The sequence below is a fragment of the Macaca mulatta genome, chromosome 3, assembly GCF_049350105.2.
Source record: "Macaca mulatta isolate MMU2019108-1 chromosome 3, T2T-MMU8v2.0, whole genome shotgun sequence".
NCBI lineage: Eukaryota > Metazoa > Chordata > Mammalia > Primates > Cercopithecidae > Macaca > Macaca mulatta.
In genome coordinates, this window is record NC_133408.1 from 171,064,474 (window position 1) to 171,091,801 (window position 27,328).

Genomic DNA, 27,328 nt, shown 5'->3' on the forward strand with positions numbered 1-27,328 from the left:
CAGTCTGTCATTGGTGGACATTTAGGTTGACACCATGTCTTTACTGTTGTTCGTAGTGCTGCAGTGAACATTCGTGTGCATGTGTCTTTACGGTATAATGATTTCTATTCCTCTGGGTATCTCCCCAGTAATGGGATTGCTGGGTTCAGTGGCAGTTCTCCTTTTAGCTATTTCAGGAATTGCCATACTGCTTTCCACAATGGTTGAACTAATTTACACTCCCACTAACAGTGTGTTCCCTTTTCTTTGTAACCTTACCCCATCTGTCATTTTTGACTTTAATAATAGCCATTCTGACTGGTGTGAGATGGTACCTCATTGTGGCTTTGATTTGCATTTCTCTGATGATCATTTCTATGATCAGTGATACTGAGATTTTTCTCATATACCTGTTGGTTGTCATGTTTGTTTTCTTTCGAAAGTGTCTGTTCATATCCTTTGCCCACTTTTTACTTGGGTTTTCTCTTGTAAATTTAAGTTCCTTATAGATGCTGTATATTAGACCTTTGTCAGATACATAGTTTGCAAATATTTTCTCCCATTCTGTAGGTTGTCTGTTTACTCTGTTGATAGTTTCTTTTGCTGTGCAGAAGCTCTTAAGTTTAATTAGATCCCACTTGTCAATTTTTGTTTTTGTTGCAATTGTTTTTGATTTGTCTTGAAATCTTTGCCTGTTCCTATGTCCAGGATGGTATTGCCTAGGTTATCTTCCAGGGTTTTTATAGTTTTGGGTTTTACATTTAAATCTTTAATTCATCTTGAGTTGATTTTTGTATATGGTGTGAGGAAGGGGGTCCAGCCTCAATCTTCTGCATATGGCTAGCCAGTTACCCCAACATCTTATTTATTGGAAGAGAAGTCTTTTCCCCATTGCTTGTTTTCATCAGCTTTGTCAAAGATCAGATGATCATAGGTGTGTGGCCTTTATTGTATACTTTTTTTGTCTGTCTCTTGAATTTTATGTGGGTTTTGTTTTTTTTTATGTTTAAAAAATACCTTGTGATCCCCTTGGCCACAAATAACCATTCTTGTTCTGATATGGTATTACCCCAGCAGAGTGTTCACATGTAATGGAAGCTCTATTATAGTTGATTGATTGATTGTTATTACTGACTTTCGTGTAGGAGCAAGAGTATACATGATACCTTGAATGAAGGATGTGAAAGCTTTTCATACAAATGTAGAATGTTAACTTGGCCTTCATGAGTAGTATTTCCTAGAGTTGTGCAATTCAATTGCCCTGATGACAGCTGAAAGAAATTTGAGACTAAAGAATTAAACCTTTCCCTTTATACTGCAGATAAAATAATTCAAGTCCTGAGAGATTATGTAATGGATTATCTAACCAATTAGTGACCAAGATCCAAAATCTTAAGATTTCTAGTTGAAGTTGATTTTTTTTCAGATCCATTTTATCATATAATTCAACAAAAAGGCACAGGCGTTAAAAGGATGTTTTTAAACTACCAAAGGAAAAACATCCTTTTATACTTCCTAAAATGCTGCTTGACTGACTTTTCTTCATATAAAAATTAGGGGTGGCTTTAAAGTATCTAAAACTTCCCATTTAAAGTTGGCTGGTCTTACTGATAAGCATCCTGAGCAGCCATTATCAGAAAAAATGTTAAATTCTCAATTTTTTGCCCAATTTCTGCTGTTATATTTAAGTATTCTTAAGAGTAGTAATTTGGGGCTGGGTGTAGTGGCTCATGCCTATAATCCCAGCACTTTGGGAGGCCGAGGCGGCAGGATCACTTGAGGTCAGGAGTTCGAGACCAGCCTGGCCAACATGGTGAAACCCCCGTCTCTACTAAAAATACAAAAATTAGCCAGGCATGGTGGCAGGCGCCTGTAATCCCAGCTACTCTGGAGGCTGAGGCAGGAGAATTGCTTGAATCTGGGAGGTGGATGTTGCAGTGAGCCAAGATCGCACCACTGTCCAGCCTGGGTGACAGAGTGAAACTCCGTCTCAAAACAAAACAAGAGTATTAATTTGAAAGGTATTGCTAAGCAAGCTTATGGTTTAAGCATATGTAATCAGGAAAGGTTTTTAATTTACTGACTTGAATTGAAACCTAAAATGCCGAATAAATTATCTTCTCATGATGAATTGTAATCGTTTGTTCCTGACATTTAATTGGTAGTATATACAGATATAGTAGATTTTAAAATATGCAAAAATAGAGACATATAACTTGGGAAAAATTAAAACTGTATCCCATTTTTCAGTTACCCATTTGTGTTTCATTATAAATTTTTAAAGTTCTAATAGAAGAATTTAATTACTCATAGTCTTGCTTTTGTAGTCTTTGTGTATGAGAAACTTAAAATGTTATTCATTTTTATTGCTTTCAGTTTTCATCCAGCATTGGTAGGAATGAAAATGTACATTTTAATATTAAACTAACCTGATGGAAATAGGTAGCCATTTTAGTCTTCAACCCAACTCTTTTTTTCAATTCTTCTTGACCAGTTCTCACTTATTATTTGCATTTTAAATGTTTTTAAATGACAGATACTTAATTTAACTCTAGTTGGCAAATCTTTATTATTTGACTCATATAGTTGATACCGAATTGTGTCTTATAAAACTTATTTTCTATTTTTCTAGATGTTAGTATAAATGAAAGTCATGGGTATCTAGAAGAGTGTTGTGGTCACAATCGCTTTGGTTGCCAGAGCAGTGACTCCTGGCAAGTGGAACTAAAAAGCTATCAGTTTCTATTCTTTATTATTCCCTCTAGTGCATGGTCTCTCAAGATACCCCTCCTTCTGCTCTACATCTGCTTCATTTTTATTATGCTACTGACTGCCTTATTTCTCTTTTATTTGGTATCTCTGTTCTCTGTTTCATTCGTTCTGTTTACTTATATATTTTTTGTCTTAGAATTTTATTTCCATACTGGCCCATCCCATCTCCTGTCATAGGAGATAGCCAAGATTAGCAGTCATTAAAATAGTCATAAGTAAAAATCAAATGTACAAAGCATATTGCCTATGATTGCTCCTTCAGTAGAGGCTGTGGATGGGGTATTCCGTTTTTAAAAACAAGGGATGTTGAATTGATACCATGATTGACATATGTAGTATAAGAGGTTAACGCCTCTCACTTAGTCCTGAAAATTAGAAGGAGGAAAGGCTATATATATCATTAGTGATGGTAGATTGTATAAGTCTTTGGAAAGTAATTCAAGGGAGGATAATAATGAACATGTTTTATAGAATACTACTATGGCAATAGGCTCTATTACCACTGCTGAGGGACTGATGTTAATAGTCATTACCCTAAACTGGTTTCTCATTTGCCTTGCAGGAGAGTGGAAATGGGTTGAGGGGAGCAACATCGTAGGAGGAAGAATTAAAAACAGTCTAGATCTTACTTTATGTTTTGAAATAAGATCCATTATTTAAAAATTTTAAGAGACAATGAGCTTTTATTAGTTTCTTTGCTGTCTTTTTCTATGTCTTTAAAATGATGGAAAAGTAGAGCCTGATTTGATTTTCTGATGGTGTGTTAGTACGTTCTCATGCTGTTATAAAGAACTACATGAGGCTGGGTGATTTGTGAAGAAAAGAGGTTTACTTGACTCACAGTTCTGTAGGCTTGATAGGAAGCATGACTGGGAGGCCTTAGGAAACAATCATGGCAGAAGGCAAAGGGGAAGCAAACACCTTCTTCTCATGGCAGCAGGAGAGAGAGAGTGAGGGGGGACGTGCCACACACCTTTAAACCATCAGATCTTGTGAGAAGTCACTCACTTTGACAAGAACAACATGGAGGAAATTCAACCCCCATGATCCAATCACCTCTTACCAGGTACCTCCCCCAACATTTGGAATTAAAATTTAACATGAGATTTGGGTGGGGACACAGAGCCAAACCATATCAGTTTGCAAGTCAGTTTGCTATAAATGCAGGAAGTTTGCTGTCATGTCAACTATTATTTTCAACAATAACTATTTTTACTATTTTTATAAATAATATATGCTATTATATTATATATGAATAATATGACAAATATAAGAAAATAAGTAAGATCTCTTAATGGTATTTATGCCTCATTTTGGGCTACTATTTGTACTTTATATAATTTGATGTACATTGGATCATATACCTGCTTGTTTGTATAATCACACACACATGCACACACACGCGCGCACACACACACACCCCTGTATATAACAGGTTTTTAAAACAAGAATAGAATCTTACATGCTTCTTTGTGTCCTGCATAGTAGAAATCCCTTCAAGTTTTTTATAATGGTAGTATAAAGTTCCATGATGTATGTTCTATAATTTGTTTGATAATTTCCCTGCTACCTCAGAAAATGTGGCGTCAAACATTTCTATCATATGTCTTTACGTACTGGTGATTTTACTTCTGTGGGATAGATTTTGAAATGAGAGTTCTAGTTGAAAGAATATGTACATTTTAGATTTTAATAAATTTTAATATTTAAACTTTCCATAAAGGCTAGGATAATGTACATGTTCATCTTTTCTCCCCAATTTTCTGATAATTAGGGATTAATTTCATCAATTTGATGGGTAAAAAGGGATATCTTACTATTTTAATTTCTTTTTCCATGACACAGACAATATACAGGGATTTTGAGAAATATTTTTGGTCATAGTTTATTGGCTGTTTGAATGACTCTTCAGTGACTTGCATTCTGCTCATTTTCAATTCTGTTGTTCATCTTATGAAGTGTAACAACATTTTGCATACTCTAGATATGGAATCTTTGTCAGTCATATGAGTTGCAGAGATTTTTGTCCAAACTATTGCTTGTCTCCTGTTTTTCTTCATGGCACTTTTCGTAACGCAAAATTTGAAAGTTTTAATATAATCAAATGGTTACTTTTTGTTTTATAGATTATGTGTTTCTTGGCAGAAAGATCTCTCTAACATGTTAGGTTGTACGTATTGGCCCCTACATTTTTCCCCTAGGGTTTGTATGTATATGTGTATGTTTAAATCTTTGAGATTACTTTTTGTTGTTGTTGAGACAGAGGGTCGCTCTTATTGCCCAAACTAGAGTGCAATGGTGCGATCTCGGCTCACTGCAACCTCTGTCTCCCGGGTTCAAGCGATTCTCCTGCCTCAGTCTCCTGAGTAGCTGGGATTACAGGCGCATGCCACGATGCCTGGCTAATTTTTTGTATTTTTAGTAGAAATGGGGTTTCACCATGTTAGCCAGGCTGGTCTCAAACTCCTGACCTCAGGTGATCTGCCTGCCTCGGCGTCCCAAAGTGTTGGGATTACAGGCGTGAGCCACGGCGCCCAGCCATGAGATTACTTTTATATGATATTAGACAGGAGTTAACTTTCTTCTGATGGATATTCAGTTGTGCATCATTTAATAAATGAATTATCAATTCCTGCTGAATTAAAATATCACCTTAATCTGATATTAAGTTTCCATCTACACTGGGCTTCGTATCTGGATTTGTGTTTCTCTGAGCTATTATTTTTTTCCTATTCCAGTCCTTTCTGTTTTTAATTATAGAGGATTTAAAATGGTTTTTTAAAGGAATCTTTTTTAAATTAAAATCTTTAATTCTTACTTTTAAAAAGTGTTTTAAAAGTGACAAGATGATTTCCTGTCACTATTCTTTTTTTTTAAATAAGTTTTCTTAGCGCTTTTTGTATATTTATTTTTCCCTACAAACTTTTTGCATTGTGTACTCCTTGGGTAAAATTTCGCATACCTCAAATAGTTGGCAGTCCAGCAATGCTTGTCTTGTGGCTTTTGGTATACCACTTCCTGTGTTAGATTTCTGTGGGTCACCAGGAGACACCCCTCGGCAGTTAGATGGCTTCAACTGACACGGCAAGTTCTTCTCACCTTTAGGGCAGATTACTTCTCTTGAAGCTCTTAGTGGGGTAGAGATAGCAGATTGTCACAGCATGCAGTTGATGCCTGACTCTTAGGGAGAGAAGTATTCAAGGAATTCATGGTTCTTCTCCTAGGGCCAAGCTTTTGTCAAGATTCTTAAAGATCTGAGCCTGTCCTCTGTAACCTGTTGGGCTCAGGAGAGATACTTAGTTGGCTTAGTGCTGGGACTGGAGATCAGCAGGAGTATCTTCAAGCTTCTGTCCTTCCAAACCCTCTAGGCTAACCTCACTCCATTTCTGGTCTGTATTTTATTTCTTTTTAATTTTCATTTCAATTTAGTATGAGCTTTAAGTTACAGGTAATCAGTGGGATTAATGTACTGTATCCTTTAATTTTTTTTCTTTTTTGTGTTATTTGTTCATTTCATTATCAGATATTTATTAAGTACCGTGTGTATGGCAACATTTAGGCCTGTGAAGATGTGTCACCCAGTCCTTGTCTTCTCAGCAGCATTTTGCAAAAAATTTCTTTTCTTTCTACTTAAAATACTTTCTTCACTTAGTATTTACATTTTCTAGGTTTTCATTTTCTTCATCTTTGGCTTTCTTCAGTTTCTTATGCTTGATTCTTTTCTTCTGGACCTCCTAAATGATGGACCCCCGGAGCATAATCAATCCTTAAGCTTTTCTTCTGAGCTCTATTTCATTCCCTAAGTCATCTCACTGAATGTTGTGGCTTTAAATAGCATTGATACATTGACATCTCTGAAGAGTATATTTTATTCAGCACTGGTATTTTCCTTGAATTTCAGCCCCAGATAGCCAACTGCCATATCTCCAGTGGGCTATCTAATAGGCATGTCAAAATTCACAAGACCAAAACATATTGTAACTGTTTGGCCCCCTTGATTTTGCATTTAGTGGTCCATCTGCTCATTTTTCAGATTATGACATGGCTAGCTTCCTTATGTTATTGAGGCCTGTTTCTCCTTTACTTTTCCTCATAGTAACATTATTCTTTACCACTATCTTACCAATACTTTACATTATACTTGACATATATAACATATATATATAGTTAATTTTCCAGATGCTGAGAGCTGTTAATCTCCTATTTTTAGAATCAATTTCTTCTCATATTTACTGTGGTTTTTGCTTTATTTGATTCATTACAACTGACAAATTATGTCATCATTGAATTTCTTTTTTAGAGACAGGGTCTCTCCCTGATGCCTTCTCGATTTTCTGTCTCAAATAATTTAGAAGGTGTGTGGTATGCTTTTATTTCTATCTTTGTTTAATTTTAAACTTTAAATAGTATTACTTTTTTTTCTTTTTATCAACTTCAGAAACATTCTTTCCTAGGAACTGTGAAAGATGAAGGAACTACCTCACTTCAGTGACATCTAACATTCCCCTCCCCAAATTTATTATACTTCATGATTTCTGTGGTTCCAATTTATCATAGTTATAATGTATTAGATTTTCCTTCATGCTTTATAACATGTATATCCATGTGATTTTTAAAAATCATTCTCGTTCTTTAGCTTTTAATTGTACTATAGTCTTTTCAGACTCAGTTCATATCTTCAGTCTTCTGTGTTCCTAATTCGTTTTTGAGAAAAAGCTTTTTTTCTGATAGGAAAGGAATTTGTGTTAATTTTAGAAAATTTGAAAAAAAACACAAGCACAAAGAAAAAAAATCACTTGTAATCTCCCTTTGAGAATTATATTAGTAACTTAGTATATGTTCTTTGCCTTTTCTCCCTGTGTATGAATGTTATCACTTTGCAACACTTGATTCTTTACATACACAGTTAACTACTTTTCCCCTTCACTTACTATGTATTGAACATTTTCCTATGACATTAAAGTCAAGCTGTAGAATACATAATAATTTACATGGTATTCTGTATAGACATGTTATAATTTAATTAATCCTACATTGTTAGTTTATTTACAGCTTGCTCTCCTAAAGTGTGCTTTGATGAATGTGGATGAGTTATATCCCCTAGGTTTTTTTTTTTTTTTTCCTTTGGATAAAGTTCTAAGAAGTGGAAGAATTCTGAGGCTTAATAGGGTGATTAAGAGCATGGACTTTGTAGTCTGACCGCCTTGGGTTCAAATCCCTACTTAGGTGCATACATTTAGGCAATTTCTCTTTTTCTTTTTCTTTCTTTCCTGCCTTCCCTCCCTCCTTTCTTTTCTTTTCTTTTCTTTTTTCTTTTCTTTCTCTTACCTTTTTCCTGCACTATGTTTCAATTTCTTAATTTGTATACTTCAAAGATAATGGTTTATACATAGAAAACATTGTCTGGGACTCAAACACAGTCATTGTCATGGTTGTCATCATTTTTATTTAGAGGATGTACATATTTGAAATGTTTTTGCTATCGATTAGATTTTTCTCCTGAAAAGTTACATTAATTTGCATTCCTATCAGCAAAATATAAGAGTAACATTTTACCAGCTCTGGCCAACAACTGCTGTTATAATTGTAAAATGTAGTTATTTTTGAGGGTGTGGGACTAATTTTATAGGGGCAATATATATGTTTGTCTTAATCTCCAATTTTTGATTATTGATTTTGGATTTTTTTTTACCATTTTCATATGGGGGTATTTATATTTAAGTGCTCTTTAAATATTCAAATTTTAGTTAGCGCAATGTATTTTATGTTGCCTTTATTTTTTCTAGTTGGCTGTTTGCCTGTTAATTTGATTTTTAGTTGTTTTATGTATTTGTGTTTTGCCTTTGTGGAACATGTGTTAAAGGCAGTTGTTTTCCAAACACTGTGCTTTTTAAAAAAATTCATTCATCTATTTTTGATAATAAGTCTCTTATTTGTGATGGTATAAATAAATCTGTAATTATTAAGCACCTTCTCTTTGCCAGTATAGATCTGACTTTTAAAAAATAGAATTTGTATTGGAGAATAATTTTAGATTTATGGAAAAGTTGCAAAGATGGCACAGAGTTACTATATATGTTCTTTACTTAGTTTCCCTTGTTGCTGATGTCCTGCATTACCATGATACATTTGTCACAACTAAGATGTCAAGGGTACACTACTATTAACTAAATGCCACATTTTATTTGGATTTCATTAGTTTTCCCACAAATTATTCTTTCTCTGATCCAAGATCCCGCATTACATTTAGTTGTCATGTTCATTATTGTCCTCTAGTCTGTGAGTTTCTCAGTCTTGCCTTGTTTTTTATTATATTGAGTTTGGAGGAATATTCATTTGTTTCATTGAACCTTCCTCTGATGTTTTCCTGCTGGTTAGACTGGGGTTATATCAATATGGACTCGTGTATATTTTACCACTTAATTTTTTTTAGCATTGGCCTGTCATTCTCTGTGACCCTTTGACATGATCCATATCGCCCCCTTCCTCTGCCTCTAAAAAAAAAAAAAAAAAAAAAACACTTCTTTTTTTCTTGTATAAGATACTCCAGGTTTGTCTTCTGTATTCTCTTACCCAGCTCTAGAATCAGCCATTTCTCCAGCTACTCTTGTTTTCTTTTATTGGAGGATGGTATGTAGAAACAAATATCAGGGTGCTGGGTGTGCTTTCGGGTACTGGTGTGTCACTGCTTCTAGTCCCCCTCAGTGGACAGTTAGAAAATACTGTTTGTGCACACACACCCCATAATTATTTATTTATATTATATTACGGTAAACACAAGTTTGCACTGATGTCTCTGATTCTAATCCAGTACCACAGGGTTCCTTCTGCTCTCCCTCCCCTTGCTTAACTGTAACGTCCCCCTCCAAAAGTGAGAAACATGGTTCCCACATCTACCAGCCATTTACTTATTTGTTCAACCCCAGTATGTATGTAACATAGGAATTAACCCATATTCCTTGTGAAAAACAACTTTACCAAATCAAGCAGTGTTTATGTATAGCTCTGCTTGCCTTTAGCCTTACAGTTTCCAGTGTAATCACCATCTTCTAAAGTTACTTATATCAGTTCCTTTTCCACTCACAGCTCTGCTTTTGATGGTATGCTTAAAAGTGTGTCTTATTCCAAAGATGTACTTTATATATGTATTAAAAAAAGATGCATGTATGATATATGTAATGAATATATAATGTAACAATATGATTACATGTAATATTATATAATGCATGCTACATATAATATGTGTATATGGTATTTTATTTATTTTTAGGTATTTTATTGCTTTATTTTTACCTTGAAGTCTTTTTTTGTTTTAAAGACAGAGTCTTGCTATGTTGCCCAGGCTGGAATTGCTATTCACAGACATGATCCATCATAGCACACTGTGGCCTTGAACTCCAGGCCTCAAGTCTTCCTCCAAGTAGCTGAGGTTACAGACGTGTGCCACTGCACCCAGCTATTTTTTCCTTAAATTCTTAAATATGTATATCTAAGGTTCATTTTGACACTTAGTGTAAAGTGTTAATAGAACTTTTTATTTTAAACAAAAGTGGCTTATGAAAAGTCTTGATTTTTCTCTGTTGTTGAACATACTACCTTTGTTATATTTTAAAATCTTCTATCTACTAGAAGTTTTCTGTGCTTTTCTTACTCTGTTTTGTTTTCTATTCTTATTCAAGTTCCAAACATTACATAACTTTGTGATAATTTCAGCATCTGGTAGATTATTCCTGTTTTTGCCTATTCATGTTCTTTTAATTTGTTAATACTTTTCTTTATTCCAGGAACATTTTAGTGGACAAACCAAATGACCAATCTTCAAGATGGTCTTCAGAGAGCAATTATCCTCCCCAGGTAAGATTACATGTATCCCTTAATGCTGTTTAGAAGTGAACATTTAAATAAACACTCAATTGATACTAGTTATCTGGAATCTCCTAATAGTTTATTCTCTTTTTGAGATTGTGAGGTAAATTTTTATTTTCTCTATTTTTGCTTGTTTATTAAATTTTGGAAGAATTTTTATCTCATAGGCAAATGCAGTGTGAGATTTGATGAAACATGAACTTTTACTTCTGTCTACCAGAACAGTTACACTCAGGTTATTGTGTAAATGTTTAAGGAAATGTTAGTAAATTGAACTTTGACTCATGACTATCTTATGGGGAAAATAAACTTAAATAGTTTGTTATTTTATTAAAATATTATATTTCATATTAAAATAATATTTTAAATGACATCAGGACCATGTGCTAAATTTCTTTTCCCTGGCAAGTAGTGTCTATGGTTGACTGAATTTAAAATCATTCTTTCAGTTATATGCTTTCAGCATTAGTATTTATAATGTACTAGGCACACATATGTCCATATCCTTGAAGAAATTAATGCTCTGCTAGGTAAAGCAAATGGGTAAATAATACTTACTTTATTTTTTAATTGTAGTGTAATTCATGGAGATATATATATATGTGTATTTTTTTTTTCTCTTTGCCTACGTATTTGGATCCCCTGGTGTTTACATGTTTTATTGCAAAATACATGTCTAAAGAATATTTATTTATAATTTTTGGGAGCCACAGTGGCTCAGGCCTGTTGTCCTGGTGTATAAGGAGGTGAGGCTAGGCGTTCTAGGCGTTCGAGGCCAGCCTGGGCAACATAGAAACCTTTGATCTATGCTTAAAAAAAAAAAAAGTGGCCAGGCGCGGTGGCTTATGCATGTAATCCCAGCACTTTGGGAGGCCGAGGCGGGCAGATCACAAGGTCAAGAAGTCGAGACCATCCTGACCAACATGGTAAAACCTTGTCTCTACTAAAAATACAAAAATTAGCTGGGTGTGGTGGTGCATGCCTATAGTCCTAGCTACTCAGGAGGATGAGGCAACAGAATCGTTTGAACCCAGGAGGCGGAGGTTGCAGTGAGCCAAAATTGCACAACTGCACTCTAGCCTGGCGACAGAGACTCTGTCTCAAAAAAAAAAAAAAAGTGTATATATATATATTTATAATTTTTATATGTAATGTAAAGAATAAAACAAATAACTTGTTTATTCATCAGCCATGTTTAGAAATGGAAAGTGATTGCTATCTTTTGAAGCCTCCTATGAGCCCCCTCTTATCTCTTTCCTCTAACCCCTCCCCTGTAACTATAATTGATGTTTTATTAAGCATTTTAAAATAATATTCCATAGATAGAGCATATAAATATTTTATGATTTAGTTTTTTTGGCTTTGACTTTGTAAAAGTAAAATATAAATTAATTTAGTCGTTTATAAATTTTCTGTGACTTGCTGTTTTTTAACATGATTTTTATTAATATTGTTATATATAATTGCAGTTTGTTCATTTTCACTACCATATAGTATTCCTGTGTATAAATATGCCAAAATGTATTTATCCATTTTGCTGTTGATAAGCATTTAGGCTTTTTACAGTTCTGCTGTGAATGTTCTTATATGTTGTCTCCTGGTACACATGTGTAAGAGTTTCTTTAAGGTATATATACCTTGGAGTAGAATTCTTGAGTCATAGGGTGGGTATATGTGTTTTGAACTTTATCAGGTAGTAGAAAACTGTTTTACAAAGTAGTTGTAGAATTTATCCTCTTGCTGGGTGTGTATGGAAGTTGCTGTTGGATCACGTTCTCCTCATCACTTCTATGGGTGGTTTTTATATTTTGCCAGTCTGGTGGATTTTTCATTTTAACTCATTGTGGTTGTAATTTGCTTTTTCCTATTTACATTAAAATCTCTTTGCATACGTTAATGGACTTACACTGTGTTTTTAATCATGCTTTTCTTGATTCATTTTTTCATTTTACTTATTAATAATTTTAGTGCTTGAGTTGTGGTACGTTAGTGTTTTTCATTTAGTTATTTTTATTTCTTGTTAATGATCTTTTTTCTGCAAAAAAGAAAATTCAGTGATCATAACTGAAACTATGATAATCTTATTATTATGAAATTGTCTTTATTTGTTATTGGGCTATATTTTGAAGGTAGTAGAATTTAATGCTTTTCTTAACTTTTTTGTTTGCTTATTCATTCATTAAAAAATTATTTAGTAAGCATCTATGAAGTGCCAAACTTCAGGTATTTGAATACTGTAGGGAATTCAATATTGTCTCCTCTTGATGAACCACGGGTATTGCATCAGATACCCTGAAATATTTCAATGTGATAAGTCCTATAGTAGAAGTTATCTGAAGTTTTTGTAATGAAGGAGGACTAATTTGTCATGAAAATAAATACCATGCAATCTAGTTTTCTTCATTGTAGTTATTACTGAAATATAACTGGGGTTTTCCATGGCCAATCTCAAGGGACAACATTTTTACCAGAAAAGAAAAAATAAAATTGAAAGCAATTTCAATGTTTACTTAGTCTTATAAGAAACTGCCATGTTGGATGGAATGGGTATAGTTTTATTTTATTTTATTTTATTTTACTTTTGAGATTGAGTTTTGCTCTTGTCACCCAGGCTGGAGTGCAGTGGCATAATCTTGGCTCACTGCAGCCTCCACCTCCTAGGCTCAAGTGATTCTCCTGCCTCAGCTTCCCGAGTGGCTGGGATTATAGGCGTGCACCACCACGCCCAGCTAATTTTTGTATTTTTAATGGATATTGGGTTTCGCCATGTTGGCCAGGCTGGCCTCGAATTCCTGACCTCAGGTGATCTGCCCATCTTGGCTACCCAAAGTGCTGGGCTTACAAGCGTGAACCATAGTTTTCATGTATCGATATGTAGCAGAGTCTTGCATTTCTAGTGGTTGTAAGCTATAATATTTCTTTCCCACTCTTGATCTGAAGGTTCCCAAATGCACTGAATAAAAAACAGATATATCCACGGCTGGACGTGGTGGCTCATGCCTATAATCCTAGCACTTTGGGAGGCCAAGACGGGTGGATCACTTGTGCTCAGGAGTTTGAGATCAGTCTGGGCAACCTGGTGAAACCCTGTCTGTACAAAAAATACAAAAATTAGTCAGGCATGGTGGCATGTGCCTGTAGTTCCAGATACTCAGGAGGCTGAGTTGGGAGGATTGCTTGAGCCCAGGAGGTCAAGGCTGCAGGTAGTCGAGATCATGCCACTGCACTCCAGCCTGGGTGACAGAGTGAGACCCTGTCTCAAAAAAAAAAAAAAAAAAAAAATACACGCACGTGCACATACACACACATATGTGCACGTGCACAAATGAAAACTGGGGCTTTTTTTTTTTTTGGGAAGCTGGAACCTTAAAGCAATTCATTCTCAGGATAAGAATTAAACAGAATAAATCCCCACCTTCTGGGGACTGTGGAAAGAATTGCATTGACACTCAGTAGAGGAAGGGAAAATGAGGAAGAAAACTCATCTCTGAGAGGTTATAGCTGTGTATTGGTTTTTGTTCACATTTGGTAGTTGGATTCTCAATACTTGACTATCCATTAAACCTTGTGGTATGATTTGAGTTTAAAGCGATTGAGGATGAATGGTACGTTTAAGGTTCTCAGCAGAAGCAAATGCAGATCTTCTCTGAAAATAGTTACCTTTATTTCTAGGCCTCAGGTATTATCCACAAATCATTATTAAAGGAAATTGAGCAGTACACACTCAAAGATAACTAAGTATAGCAGAAAATAAGATACTTTAAGAACTAGCAGAACAAATAGCAGAACCCCCTTCCAGAATTTTAGATATTAGAATTAAAACTACTGAAAGATACTGGAATTAAGTTAACTACTTGTATTTAAAGAAATAAAAGAAATTGGACACTAAAAAGTGATGTGGCAGATTTGAAAAAGAACCAAATAAAACTTCTATAAATGAAAAATATAATTTAAAAAAGTCAGTTTTGACAAGACTTTCCACTAAGCACAGATAGAAAAGATGAAATAGAAGTGAAATTTTAAAAAATATTTTTGAAGGTAGTATATTGAAAATAAGGTAGTAAAGAGTGATGGAAATGAATAAGACCTACTATTTGACAGCACAACAGGCTGACTGTAGTCGATAATAACTATATATATTTTAAATAACGTAAGGAGTGTAATTGGATTGTTTGTAACTCAAAGGATAAACGTTTGAGGTTAGGGGTAACCGCATTCTCCATGATGACTTATTTCACATTACATCCCTATATGAAAACATCTCATGTACCCCGTAAATATGTACACCTACCGTGTGCCCACAATATTTTTTTTCAAAAGTGATGGGGACAAGATTTAGAAGACTATGGGAATCCAAAAAGAACTGCTTGGGGCCACTTTTCTGCTGAGTATCCTAAACAAGTTCTAAGAGATTAAGAAGTCGAAATAGCACCTTTGGCAAACACTTGGGGCCAGGGAGATACAGGTTAGAAGCTAGAACCTGGGGTGTGATAGGGTGGTAGACTCCTCTTGCTCTGGGTTAAGTCCCTGAAGCTATGTCTGAAGAGAAAGCGTGAACCAGAAATAGTCGGGCCCTCACAGGGGGTGAAGCCCAGTTTCGTATCATCCCAGTACTTGAAACTGGATTAAAATAATCAAGAATTGATAGTATCCCTAGCAATAGACCTACAGTAGAAGATATACTTTTTTAGGAAGCTGATACCCTAGGCATCTAGTTACTTTTAGTTTTTCATATTTGGTGTCTATCAAAAAGAAGGATTTACAGATAATAGGAGTTTTAGATATAAGTCTTAAAATAAGTCCCCTTGCTATGTGAAAGGAAAAAAGGAGATGAAAATTAATATTGAAAATTTTGGCAAAGAACCGAAAACTGTATTAAAAAGGACCAAAATAGAAATGAAAAAGACAATACCCAAAATGCAGCTTGCATTTATGAGAATAAAATAAGAATGTATGCAAGAGCATTTTCTGCAATTTAGTATACTTTATGTAAAGTAGCAGTATTATTATAATAGGCAGGTATTGCTAAGAAAATAATTGTCACCTGTAATATAATATTGCAGATGTAAAAAGTTACATTTTAGTGTATTCTAATAATAAGCTATTACGTGACCTGCTTGTTTCAAATCACTTAAGAGGATAATCATGCTATATAAATTAGTTTTATTTAGTTTTGAATAAGGAGAAACCTTATTTCACTGAATGTTGATGTGGTTTTTAATTCTTCCCATAATCATACGGTAATTGCAAGGATTAGGATAAACGTAGTAGCTACTTTGCTGCCCTTAAACTATGGCAAGTATTTTGGTTTCATATACAATTGATTCTGGTTATTCACAGTAGTTATGTCCTATAAAGTAGTCATGAACAGTGATTTAACAAGTACTGAACCATTGCTCCTAGGAAAATACAGGGTTAGGTTCCTGTGAGTCTTCAGTTACAATATTTCCATCAGCTAATCAATATATAATCTTGTCTTATGTATGTTTCTGTTTAAAGAAACTTTAATATAGGTATTTTTTATTCATTAACATTGAATTCACAGCCAACAATACTATAACTTATATCATAATGATGTTTATCTAACACATGTATTTTCTCCATAAGGCATATCATTTACTTAAACTACCTTGGAAGAAGCTTATAATTGCAGTAAAAGAGTTATGATCTAACCCTTCTTATGTCAATTAAAAAGACATTTGCAGGGCCGGGCGCGGTGGCTCACGCCTGTAATCCCAGCACTTTGGGAGGCCGAGGCGGGCGGATCACAAGGTCAGGAGATCGAGACCACGGTGAAACCCCGTCTCTACTAAAAATACAAAAAATTAGCCGGGCGCGGTTGTGGGCGCCTGTAGTCCCAGCTACTCGGGAGGCTGAGGCAGGAGAATGGCGTGAACCCGGGAGGCGGAGCTTGCAGTGAGCCGAGATCGCGCCACTGCACTCCAGCCTGGGCGACAGAGCGAGACTCCCTCTCAAAAAAAAAAAAAAAAAAAAGACATTTGCAACTGCCTATACATTTTAACCAACCTTAGAGAGTTTTCACCAGTCATCTTGAAAGACATGTTTTCCGTGACAGTATCAGTATTGTAACCACATATTTGATGACAGAAAAGGGTGACGTTGTATCTTTAAAGCATTTATGGGATTTTCCTTCATGCTACATTTACTCTACCAGCACAGATGATCTAGAATTAACAGCAATGTTTTCTCATTAAGGTCTCAAAATATTGCCCGTATCACTGTGAAAATGACTTTAACGTTTTTGTTTATACAAATTACAAATACTAAAAGTGAGAATCAAAAAGGAGATAAAAGCATAAGAACTTTAAAAGAAATTAGAAATCACCTGAATTCCATCATCCTGACCTCACCACCACCACCACCACCACCACCACCACCACTGCTGTCATTTTGAAGATAGTTCAGCTTAACTCTATGCATACACTCACACAGACACATATGTTACATAAGTGGAATACCATACATGTTGGTTTTTTAAATAGGATTAACAAAATAATTGTTTTCTTTTTTTGTCCTCTCATCTCCTCTTCTCTGATAACCAATGCTAACAATCAGGTTTGTGCTCATTCATATCTTTATATGGGTTCATCAAATACAAATTTAAACATGTACATGCATACGTCTGTGTGTACTCACAAACATACTGGCAAGTGCAAGTGTCATTATTCAGGTAATGATGGCAGGATCTTGTTACCTATTTGATTTCTATTGTATGAATATCTCACAGTTTGTTTATCCATATACCTGTTGATGAACATTGAATCGTTTTCCAACTTTTGGCTATTACAAAGATGTGCTAAATATTAAAATAGAAGTGGCTGGATATGGTGGCTCATGTCTGTAATCCCAGCACTTTGGGAGGTCGAGGCAGGCAGATCACTTGAGGCCAGGAGTTCGAGACCAGTCTGGCCAACATGGCAAAACCCCATATCCACTAAAAATGCAAAAAATTAGCCAGGCGTGGTAGCTCATGCCTGTAATCTTAGCTACTTGGGGGGCTGAGGCACAAGAATCACTTGAACTTGGGAGGCAGGGGTTGCAGTGAGCCAAGATCTTGCCACTGTACTCTAGTCGGGGCGACAGACAAGGCAAGACTCTGTCTCCAAAAAAAAAAAAATTAATACACAAGTCTTTGTGGTTTTAATTTGCATTTTTAAAATGATTAATGATGTTACCATTTTTTGTGTGCTTGTTGCTTTCTTGACTGTTTTCTGGTGAAGTGTCTGTTCGAAAGGTTTGTCATTTTGAAATTTGTTTTCTTGTTAAGTTTCGAGAGTTCTCTGTATGTTTTGTATTTAAGTTCTTTATCAGATTTATATATGATTTGCAAATATTTTCTTTGCATCCATTGTTTCCCCTTCCTGTTCTCACCACTCACTGCCCCAGCCTTCCTTCTGTTCCAATATTAGAGGGAATCATCATTAAGCATGATGCTTTGCTATGGATATTTTATTTTATTTTATTTTATATTTTATTTTTGAGACTGAGTCTCACTCTGTCTCCCAGGCTGGAGTGCAGTGCCTCGATCTCAGCTCACTGCACGCTTCGCCCCCCTGGGTTCATGCCATTCTCCTGTCTCAGCCTCCTGAGTAGCTGGGACTGCAGGCGCCTGCCACCACACCTGGCTAATTTTTTTGTATTTTTAGTAGAGATGGGGTTTCACTGTGTTAGCCAGGATGGTGTCAATCTCCTGACCTCGTGATCTGCTTGCCTTGGCCTCCCAAAGTGCTGGGATTACAGGCATGAGCCACTGCACCCCGCCAGCTATGGATATTTTATATATGCCCTGTGTTAGTTTGAGAAAATTTCCTCCTGTTTGAAGTTTTCTGAGAATTTCTAATCCTGAATGGGTATCAAATTTTGTTGCTATTGTTCCACACCTTAAAACCTTTTTATGTTTCTCTATTTGTCCTAGAGCAGAGTCCAAATTTCTTAATATGGCCACAAATTACAGCTCCTTCCAGCAGAAGGTGCAGGCTCTTCTACCTCATGAGTCTTGGTTGGTCTTGTGATTTTCTTTGACCAACAGAGAAGTCTAAGAAAGTGATATTGCAACTTCTAAGCAAGGCCTATAGAAACTTAGAGATAACTGTGCTTGAGGAAAGCCCGTCTAGCTTCTTTGAGGTTGAAAGCCTAATCCCAGTTAGCCCCAGCCTTCCCATTCACCACTCCAATTAAGCCCAGTCCCCTAGCCAATCCATCAGCTTAATACAACTACATGAATGAATCCAGGAGCTACCAATGGAAAAGCTGTCTAGCAGACCCACAGAATCATGAGAAATCATGAACCACTGTTGTTTTAAGACACTGGAGTGATTTATTACATAACCTCAGATATACATAGATATAAAATCTGGACTTTTCTAGTCTCATTTTTGTACTTCCTGTTTCTTTGCCAGTTCTTCCCATCAAAGTAAGTGATATCACCAGCTACCCTGTTATTCAAGTCAGAAACTATGTCATCATCCTTGATGCCTCCTCTTTTTTCCCTGCATGCAATCTGTCACCAGATCCCATCAATTATTTCTCCAAAATGTGTGTCAAAACTGTCTACTCTTGTCCATCTCTGCACTCTTCTAGTCCAAGTCTCCTTCATCTCACCTCTTTCCTGAGTTTATTGTGACAGAATCCTAACTGGTCTGCTAGTTCTTTTAATCCACTCTCTGTAATGCACATTGTGTGCATATGTGTGTGTAATGTTAATCAGATCATAGCTTTTTGTTGTGCTTAGTAGATCCCATTGCATTTATAATTCAAACTCCATGTAATTGCACAAACTGCATGATCTGGTGACTGCCTGCCTCTTCATTTTCAGCACATACCATTTTCTGCCCTGCCTACTAAGCTGTGACTGACCACACTGACATTTTAATAGCGGTACCTAGAGCTAATTTTCATAAGCATTCACTGCTTTTTTTTTTTTTTTTTTTTGCCTGGCTGGCTCTGTGTAGTAGATCGAATGGTCTCTCCCCCCACCCCCACCCCTACCAAGATATGTGACATCTCAGAATGTAACCTTATTTGGAATAAAGTGTTAGTAAATGTAATTAAGGTAGGGATCTCGAGGCGAGAGCATCTTTGGTTAGAGTGGCCTGTAAATCCAATGACAAGTGACCTTACTAGACACAGAAAAGACACAGATACAGGGAAGAAAGATATGTGAAGATGGGTGGCAGAGATAGGAGTTACGCTGTCACAAGCCAAAAAAATCAAGAGCCACCAGATACTGGAAGAAGCAAAGAAGGATCCTTTCTGTGATCCTTTGAAGGGAGCATGGTACTGCTGACACTGTAATTTAAGACTTCAGCCTCCAGAACCGTGAGAAAATAAATTTCTGTTGTTTTAAGCCATTGATTTGTTACAATTTGTTATGGAAACCCAGGGAAACTAATACACCCTATCTCACCACTGCACTCCAGCCTTGGCAACAGAGTGAGACACTGTCTTTAAAAAAAAAAAAAAAGAAAAGAGAAGGAAAAAGGAAGAGTTGGAAAAAATGGAGTTGAAAAACTTACCAATAAAGTTAAAATGTGATTCAAACATTTAAAATTTTACCCACAATGTTCTTCAGTCAGACCACTATGTTTTACTTTAGATATTCTAGATTTTTATTTTATTTTTAATAACAAAAATTCTGTCGATATTTGGTTGTTAATACTACTATATATGTACAAACATGCTTTTCATTGGTTTTAGGCGTTTAGTATATGGGATAATGGATAGTGTACAACAATTTGTATAAAGGCCCATTTTTACTATTACAGTTACAAGGCTATGCTAAATGAATTGTCAGGGAAAGGTGATGTCTAAGACTTAAAAGGATGACTGAAGAGTGAGAGGAAGGGGGATATACGGGGATGAAGGGAGTGTGAGTTAACAAAAAAGATAGATATGAATATCTACCTATATTATCTTAAATATGCAAAGATAAAGAGTGCGAACAGACCTATATCATCTGTTCAGTATGCAGTTGTATTCTTAAAGAAACTTTGTATTACCAAAAGACACATTACTACACCTATTAATTTAATAGGGATAAAGAAGGTTAATGACTAGAGAATATCAGTTTAATAGTAAACAGTCCTTATGAAGTAGTGGTTAAAGCTTTGGTCAGCTGGGGTCAGTGAATCAGTAGAAATGCTTTTAGCTTCAACTAACAGAAGATTCTGTTACAGTGGATTAAACAAATAGGTTTTCTGGTTGTTGTTCCCTACGTAAGAAAACTAGAGAAGATTAAATTACTAATTTACAGAAAATAAACATTGAGGTAGGGGGTGTAGTCAACAAAATCCAGACTGTGGGAAAGTCTTAAGGACAAACAACCCAGTTTCTTCAGCAAAAAATTTAAAGGGGGAAAAATGCAGTTGAGAGACACCAGTGTATTAAAAGTTACTTAAGAGGTGTATTAACCAATCATAATTCATGAGCCTTATTTGAACTTCAAACTAGAAAAACCATTTTTTTAAATTAGACAATTGTGGATTTGTGAACAATGACAGGATTTTTTGATGCCATTATATTAAGGAGCTACTGTTATTTTTTTCTGGTATGTAACTATCATGAATATTCTTTAAGTCTGTATCTTGTGGAGAAACGTACTAAAATATGTACAGTTAATATGGCTGGAATTTATACAGGTTAAAGTGGCTGTGAATGAAAAAGTAAAACTGGAGGTAGGCTGCTGCTGATGAGAGTTGAGTGGCTCACTAATGTTTGTTATCTTTAAGATTCTCTTGGCCATTTCTCTTCATGGTTGCACAGTGATTGTTGCAGTTGTAACTGTTCATATAGCAAAGAGGCAGAAGAAGAGGTAGCATTTGTTTCAGAAAGCAAAAATTAACCCATTACAAGTTGCTGCTTGCATCTCATTGGCCTTTGTCATATGTCTACCCTTGCCTGGAGGGTATCTAGGAAGAACTAGGGTGGGAATGGAAGTTGGGTCAGCCAACCAACAGTGTAAGCCAGAAGCAGATGACTGATTTTTGATCTCAACTCTGTCATTTATTAACTGTATAACTGTATTTCTTCATCTGTAAAATGAGGATGAAGAGAGTAACCTGTGTTCATATATTCCTCCCACTACTACTGTGAGTGAGCTATTGCATGTAAAAGTCTCAGCAGTGTGCCAAATAAGAAGTTAGTGCTCATAAAATATTAGGGTTATTTTCATTACCATTCTTGTCACCACCAACTTAATTCTTTTTTTATTGAGGTAAAATTCACACATAATATAAAGTTAGCCATTTTAAAGTGTATAATTCAGTGACAATTAGTGCATTTACAGAATTGAGCAACTATCACCTCCATCTAGTTCCAAAATATTTTCATTGTCCACAAAGAAACTTCGGTAAGGAGTATCTCCCTTTCGATCTCAGCCCAGCTTTTCACAACCACTAATCTGCTTTATGCCTCTATGCATATACTTGTTCTGGGTAAGTCAGATACCTTTTGTATCTGGGTTGCTTCCACCGTTTGGCTACTGTGAACAGTATCCCTGTGAACATTCATGTACAACTGTTTATGTGTATACCTTCTTTTTTTTTTCCACTTCATTTGGGTTTATACCTAGGAGTGGACGCTCTTGGTCATGTGGTAATTCTGTTTAACTTTTTGAGGCACTGCCAAATGATTTTCCACAGTATATCTACCATTTTACATTCCTGCCAGCAATGCATGAGAGTTCCAGTTTCTTTACAGCTTTGTCAACACTTATTGTTTTGCATTTTTAAATTATTATTATTATTGCTATCCTAGTGGATGTGAAATCATATTTTGTGGTTTTGATTTACATTTTCCTGGTGACTAATGATGTTAAGCATCTTTTCATGTGCCTGTTGGCCATTTGTTTACTTTCTTTGGAGAAAGGGCTATTCAGGTCCTTTATCTATTTTTAAGTTGGGTTGTTTGTCTTTTTGTTGTTAAATTGTAAGGGCATTTTTAATATATTCCAGATACCAGACTCTTATCAGATACATGATTTGCAAATATTTTCTCCCATTCTATAGGGTGTCTTTTCACTTTCTTGATAGTATCCTTTGATACTAAAGTTTTAGTTTTGATGAGATCCAATTTATTTTATTTTGTTTGTACTTTTGCTGTCATATCTAAGAATCCATTGCCAAATCCAAAGTCATGAAGATTTGCCTGTAGTTTTTGTCTAAGATGTTTAAATTTTTAGCTCTTATATTTAGGTCTTCAGTCTTTTTTTTTCTTTCTTTCTTTCTTTTTTTCCGAGCTGGAGTCTTGCTCTGTCATCCAAGCTGGAATGAAGTGGCGTGATCTTGGCTCACGGCAACCTCCACCTCTGTGGTTCAGGCAATTCTCCTGCCTCAGCCTCCTGAGTAGCTGGGATTATAGGCACCTGCCACCATGCCCAGCTAATTTTTGTATTTTTAGTAGAGACGGGGTTTCACCATGTTGGCCAGGCTGGTCTCGAACCCCTGATCTTGTGATCCACCCCCCCCCCCCCTTGGCTTCCCAAAGTGCTGGGATTACAGGTGTGAGCCACTGCACCCGGCCAGGTCTTCAGTCCTAAAGGATTGATGTTGGATCAGTTTTTATCCATTTTGAGTTAATTTTTGTGTGTGATAAGAGGCAGCAGGACCAGCAAGTTTATTCTTACCACCTTTATCATCCAATATCATGAAGCATGACGTCTCTCCAACAAAACATCTGAATTGTTTTTCTGAATAGCTTTTCCAGCATGTGTTCAAGCAGTGGTGATTTTCCTCTTAATTTTTATAATAGGGAACTGTCTGCATGATGTAAATTGTTCTCTATTTAATTGATCCCATTTTATCCAATGTGCAGTAGGAAAACGAGCTACATTAGACATATCTAGAATAGATGTGGGTTTTAAATTTGTAAACTTGGCAGGGTTGATTAGTAAATCTTTGCTTCTAGATCTAAAAATTTTAGTGCTGCTTTGAAACGTTGATTTAGTTATTGAAGTAGAGTCCGTAGGAATATGTAATTGCTATTTTTGTATTCTAATCTTGTTTTATTTGGTTTTGCATAGTCTGGTTATATCTTTTATTGAATACCATTCTTTGATTAGAAGTTATCTCACTAGTTCTTTTTTTCCCCCTTCACCTGCAGTGTTGGGGATAATGTAGTTTTGGGGATCTACTGGAGTGAAAAGTGGTTCTGGTGGGATAACCTTTAAAAGGCTGTTATGTACTATTCAATAACTTTAAAAAAAAAATCTGCTAGTACAGGATGGACAAGGATGAACCTTATACATTCTCCTGTTAACTGGCAATAGTTTTAAAGTTGTCTAACATTTGTTTTAAACAGAAGAGGATAAAATTTGGTTGTTTCTGTTTTTAGTACTTGATTCTAAAACTCGAAAGGCCTGCTATAGTTCAGAATATCACATTTGGAAAATATGAGAAAACTCATGTTTGCAATTTGAAGAAATTTAAAGTCTTTGGTGGCATGAATGAAGAGAATATGACAGAGCTGTTGTCCAGGTGAGTTATGGTTATGGGGAAGAGAGCTGTCTTCTAAACAAAATGTAGTCTTAGTCTCTTTGTAGCTAATCTGCATGGTTTGATTTTTCTTTCAAAGGAGAAAAGAGTATTCCTTCTCTTCTATTCCTAATGCCTTAGTTTAATACTGTGGGTTGAGTTAGCTTTCTTTCTTTCTTTCTTTTTTTTAAACCAACAGACCCTAGTTAATATTTTTACCAAAGAAGAATCAAACTTTTTTGTTTCTTCCTTTTTTAATTGTATTTTTGAGCTGTTAATGACTTCAGAAATATTTTCAGCTTTAATAATTTTTTTTGCTATAATCTTTGCTGTAAAAAAATACAGGCTCTTTGCAAAAGGCTAAGATTAATTGCCTTAATCCAGAAGCAGTGGTTTACTGTAAGTTGGAGACTAAAAAGAGGAATGTTTTATAAATTGAAAGATGCATGCCTGTCACTTGGAAGGAGCTCAGTAAATTTGAGTTTTAATAATATTAGACAACCAGGAATGAATGTGTTAATTTGCTGCCCAGCAAATGAAAAATCAGATAGCTAATAGAATGGACAAATGAAACCATGGAAATTTAGAATATATTTGTGATGGCTGGGCACAGTGGCTCACGCCTGTAATCCCAGTACTTTGGGAGGCTGAGGCAGGCGGATCACAAGGTCAGGAGTTCAAGACCAGCCTGGCCAACATAGTGAAACCCTGTCTCTAATAAAAATACAAAAATTAGCTGGGCATGGTAGTGGGCAACTGTAATCCCATCTACTTGGGAGGCTGAGGCAGGAGAATCGCTTGAACCTGGGAGTCGGAGGTTGCAGTGAGCCGAGATCACGCCGCTGCACTCCAGCCGGGGCAACACAGCAAGACTCTGTCTCAAAAAAAAAAAAACAAAGAATGTATTTGTGATATGGTATGGCCCATTAACATAATATTTTATATAAGCAAATACTCTATACTGTATTTGATTTCAGTCATGAAAGTATTTCAGGAAATATAATAGCAACCTGAGGGTGAGTGACTTTCCCATAAATCCTTGTGTCAGTCCTAGTTGTTTAAGTAGAGAGGTGATATGCATTTATTTTTATTTAGGATAAAGCAGATGCTATTAAACAGAGTAAGGCTGGCTTTGAAAATTTTTTGAACTATAAAGGAAACATTGGCATCTCAAAATTAAATAACTAAATTCTTCGGCGAATTCTAATATGTGGTTTTGTTTAAGTTGTTGGATTTGACTGTGAATTGTTTTTTAATTTCCTTCTTACCATTTGAAAATTTTGTTATATTCAGTTATCCATTCAGGACACTAGGCCCTGTCACACATTTTTAAGCACTGTAGCTATATTCTTTATAATACGGAACATTTTTCATTAATTCTCATGTAATTCAGAGAATCCAGTTATAATGCTGTTGATTTGAATGTGCTAGTTTTGACCTATATGCCCATGTTTAACTACTTGTTTATATTGTCTTGGTCATAATATTTTGAGCATTAGTTTGAACTTAAAACCTGAGTATGCATTAGTTCGTGTTCTAGTACATTTACTAAATTATGAAGTCAGATTTAACAGCCTTATTTTTTTTTTTTTCCTACAGTGGCTTAAAGAATGATTATAACAAAGAAACATTCACCTTGAAGCATAAAATTGACGAACAGATGTTTCCTTGTCGATTCATTAAAATAGGTAAGGTTTTAGCATTTGGGAATAGAAACAAATTCTTGGTATCATTAGTCAGCAAACTATAGCCCATAGACCAAATCGTACAGGCCCCTCGTTTTTTTAAATACAATTTTATGGGAACATTGCTGCACTGGTTTGTTTACGTATTGTCTGTGTCTGCTTTTGTGCTACAGAAGTAGACTTGAGTAGTTGCAAGAGACCACATAGTCCACAGAGCCCACTAAATTTACTCTTTGGCCCTTTACAGGAGAAGTTTGCTGACTTCTGCTTTATATAAATTCATTACTAAATGGCAGTTATTTCAAGTGGAATCTTTTCCATATGTTTTCTCATTTGAAAGTTTTCTTAGATTTTATGGGATCTAGTGATTTGATTGCCTTAATTTTATGGAAGGTTTATCACTTATACTAAAACAATAGTATTCTAAAACCAAATACTGATAAAATCCTTAAGGCAGTATGTTATGGTTATTATCTGTTATGTTCTTTTATTTTATTTATTTTTTTTAGTTAAATGCTGGTCAGACCCATTAAATTTATTTAATAACCCATTGATAGGTTATAAATCACTGTTTGAAAAATATTACCTTAAGGCATGTATTTCTTTAGCAAGTATTTTAGCTTAAAAAAGTATTTATAATGCATCCTCAAAATGAGTATTTTTCAGGTGATTTTGTTTCCTTTAGAATTTATTATTTAGAAGGTAGGGAAGTTGAGGACTTAAATCCTGGCTAACACGGTGAAACCCCATCTCTACTAAAAATACAAAAAAAAATTAGCTGGGCATAGGCGCCTATAGTCCCAGCTACTTGGGGAGCTGAGGCGGGAGAATGGCGTGAACCCATTAGGCAGAGCTCGCAGTGAGCCGAGATCACGCCACTGCGCTCCAACCTGGGAGACAGAGCAAGACTCCATCTCAAAAAAAAAAAAAAAAACAAATCTTCTAATTTATAACCATATTGCATACTTTTGAGAATATTATATTAATATGGGGATTAAAGTGAATTAGATACTTTGAAGAATAATAATAAAAGCCAGATTCCACATTTTGATTTGGGAGAATAATTACTCTTTTGGAACAAACAGAGTCATTGTTTGCCAATCTGTCAAGAGTTGCTGCCGTTTTGTTTTGTGACTCAGATAGTTCTGTTGGGCAAAAGAATATTTGAGGTCTTAAGAAAGACTGCTTATATACAGAAACTGTTTTTGGAACAGTTGGATTCTAATATGTCACTTAGTAGTATTATAATTTCTGTTATAATAAATACTTATAAATAAAAACCTATATTCTATTTTCTTATAAGAATTTATGAGCAAGCAAATTTTAAAAATAAATTTAACTTTTGGTTATTTCCTTCTTTTGTAGTAAGTAATGTTTTCATCAGTATTTAGATTTACCAGTTCCTAAAGACCTTTGCATAGCTTTAACAATTTCATGATTTTATATTTCAAGTATACAAGCAGTGGAAATGGGAATCTTTTCTAGCTCTGTCAGCCTTTTTTCCCCTTTCTTTTCTTTTTTGCTGAGTAGTTGAAT

General features: G+C 35.4%; 1 protein-coding gene and 3 long non-coding RNA genes across 16 annotated transcripts in view; 3 read left to right on the top strand and 1 right to left on the bottom strand.

Annotated features, from left to right (window-relative positions):
• Window positions 1-27,328, top strand: part of MKLN1 (muskelin 1) — a 389,751-nt gene that overhangs the window by 245,709 nt on the left and 116,714 nt on the right. For 12 of the 13 annotated variants that reach the window (XR_013414653.1, XR_013414655.1, XR_013414654.1 and 9 more), the window contains 3 exon segments: window positions 10,536-10,605; window positions 23,968-24,110; window positions 25,707-25,795. Coding sequence is in view for 10 of the 13 variants with exons in the window: in XM_077994952.1 (XP_077851078.1) it covers window positions 10,536-10,605; window positions 23,968-24,110; window positions 25,707-25,795 (302 nt within the window). In the remaining 3 variants the exon portion in view is untranslated. 13 annotated transcript variants of the gene reach the window in all.
• On the top strand, window positions 12,377-15,521 carry LOC144339964 (uncharacterized). Its single transcript, XR_013415592.1, has 2 exons — window positions 12,377-13,164; window positions 13,850-15,521. It is a non-coding gene; the product is annotated as an uncharacterized LOC144339964 (long non-coding RNA).
• Window positions 14,580-26,731, bottom strand: LOC144339952 (uncharacterized). Its single transcript, XR_013415580.1, has 2 exons — window positions 26,549-26,731; window positions 14,580-16,426 (listed from the first exon to the last, which is right to left on the bottom strand). It is a non-coding gene; the product is annotated as an uncharacterized LOC144339952 (long non-coding RNA).
• LOC144339966 (uncharacterized) lies at window positions 16,520-20,106 on the top strand. Its single transcript, XR_013415594.1, has 2 exons — window positions 16,520-17,431; window positions 18,365-20,106. It is a non-coding gene; the product is annotated as an uncharacterized LOC144339966 (long non-coding RNA).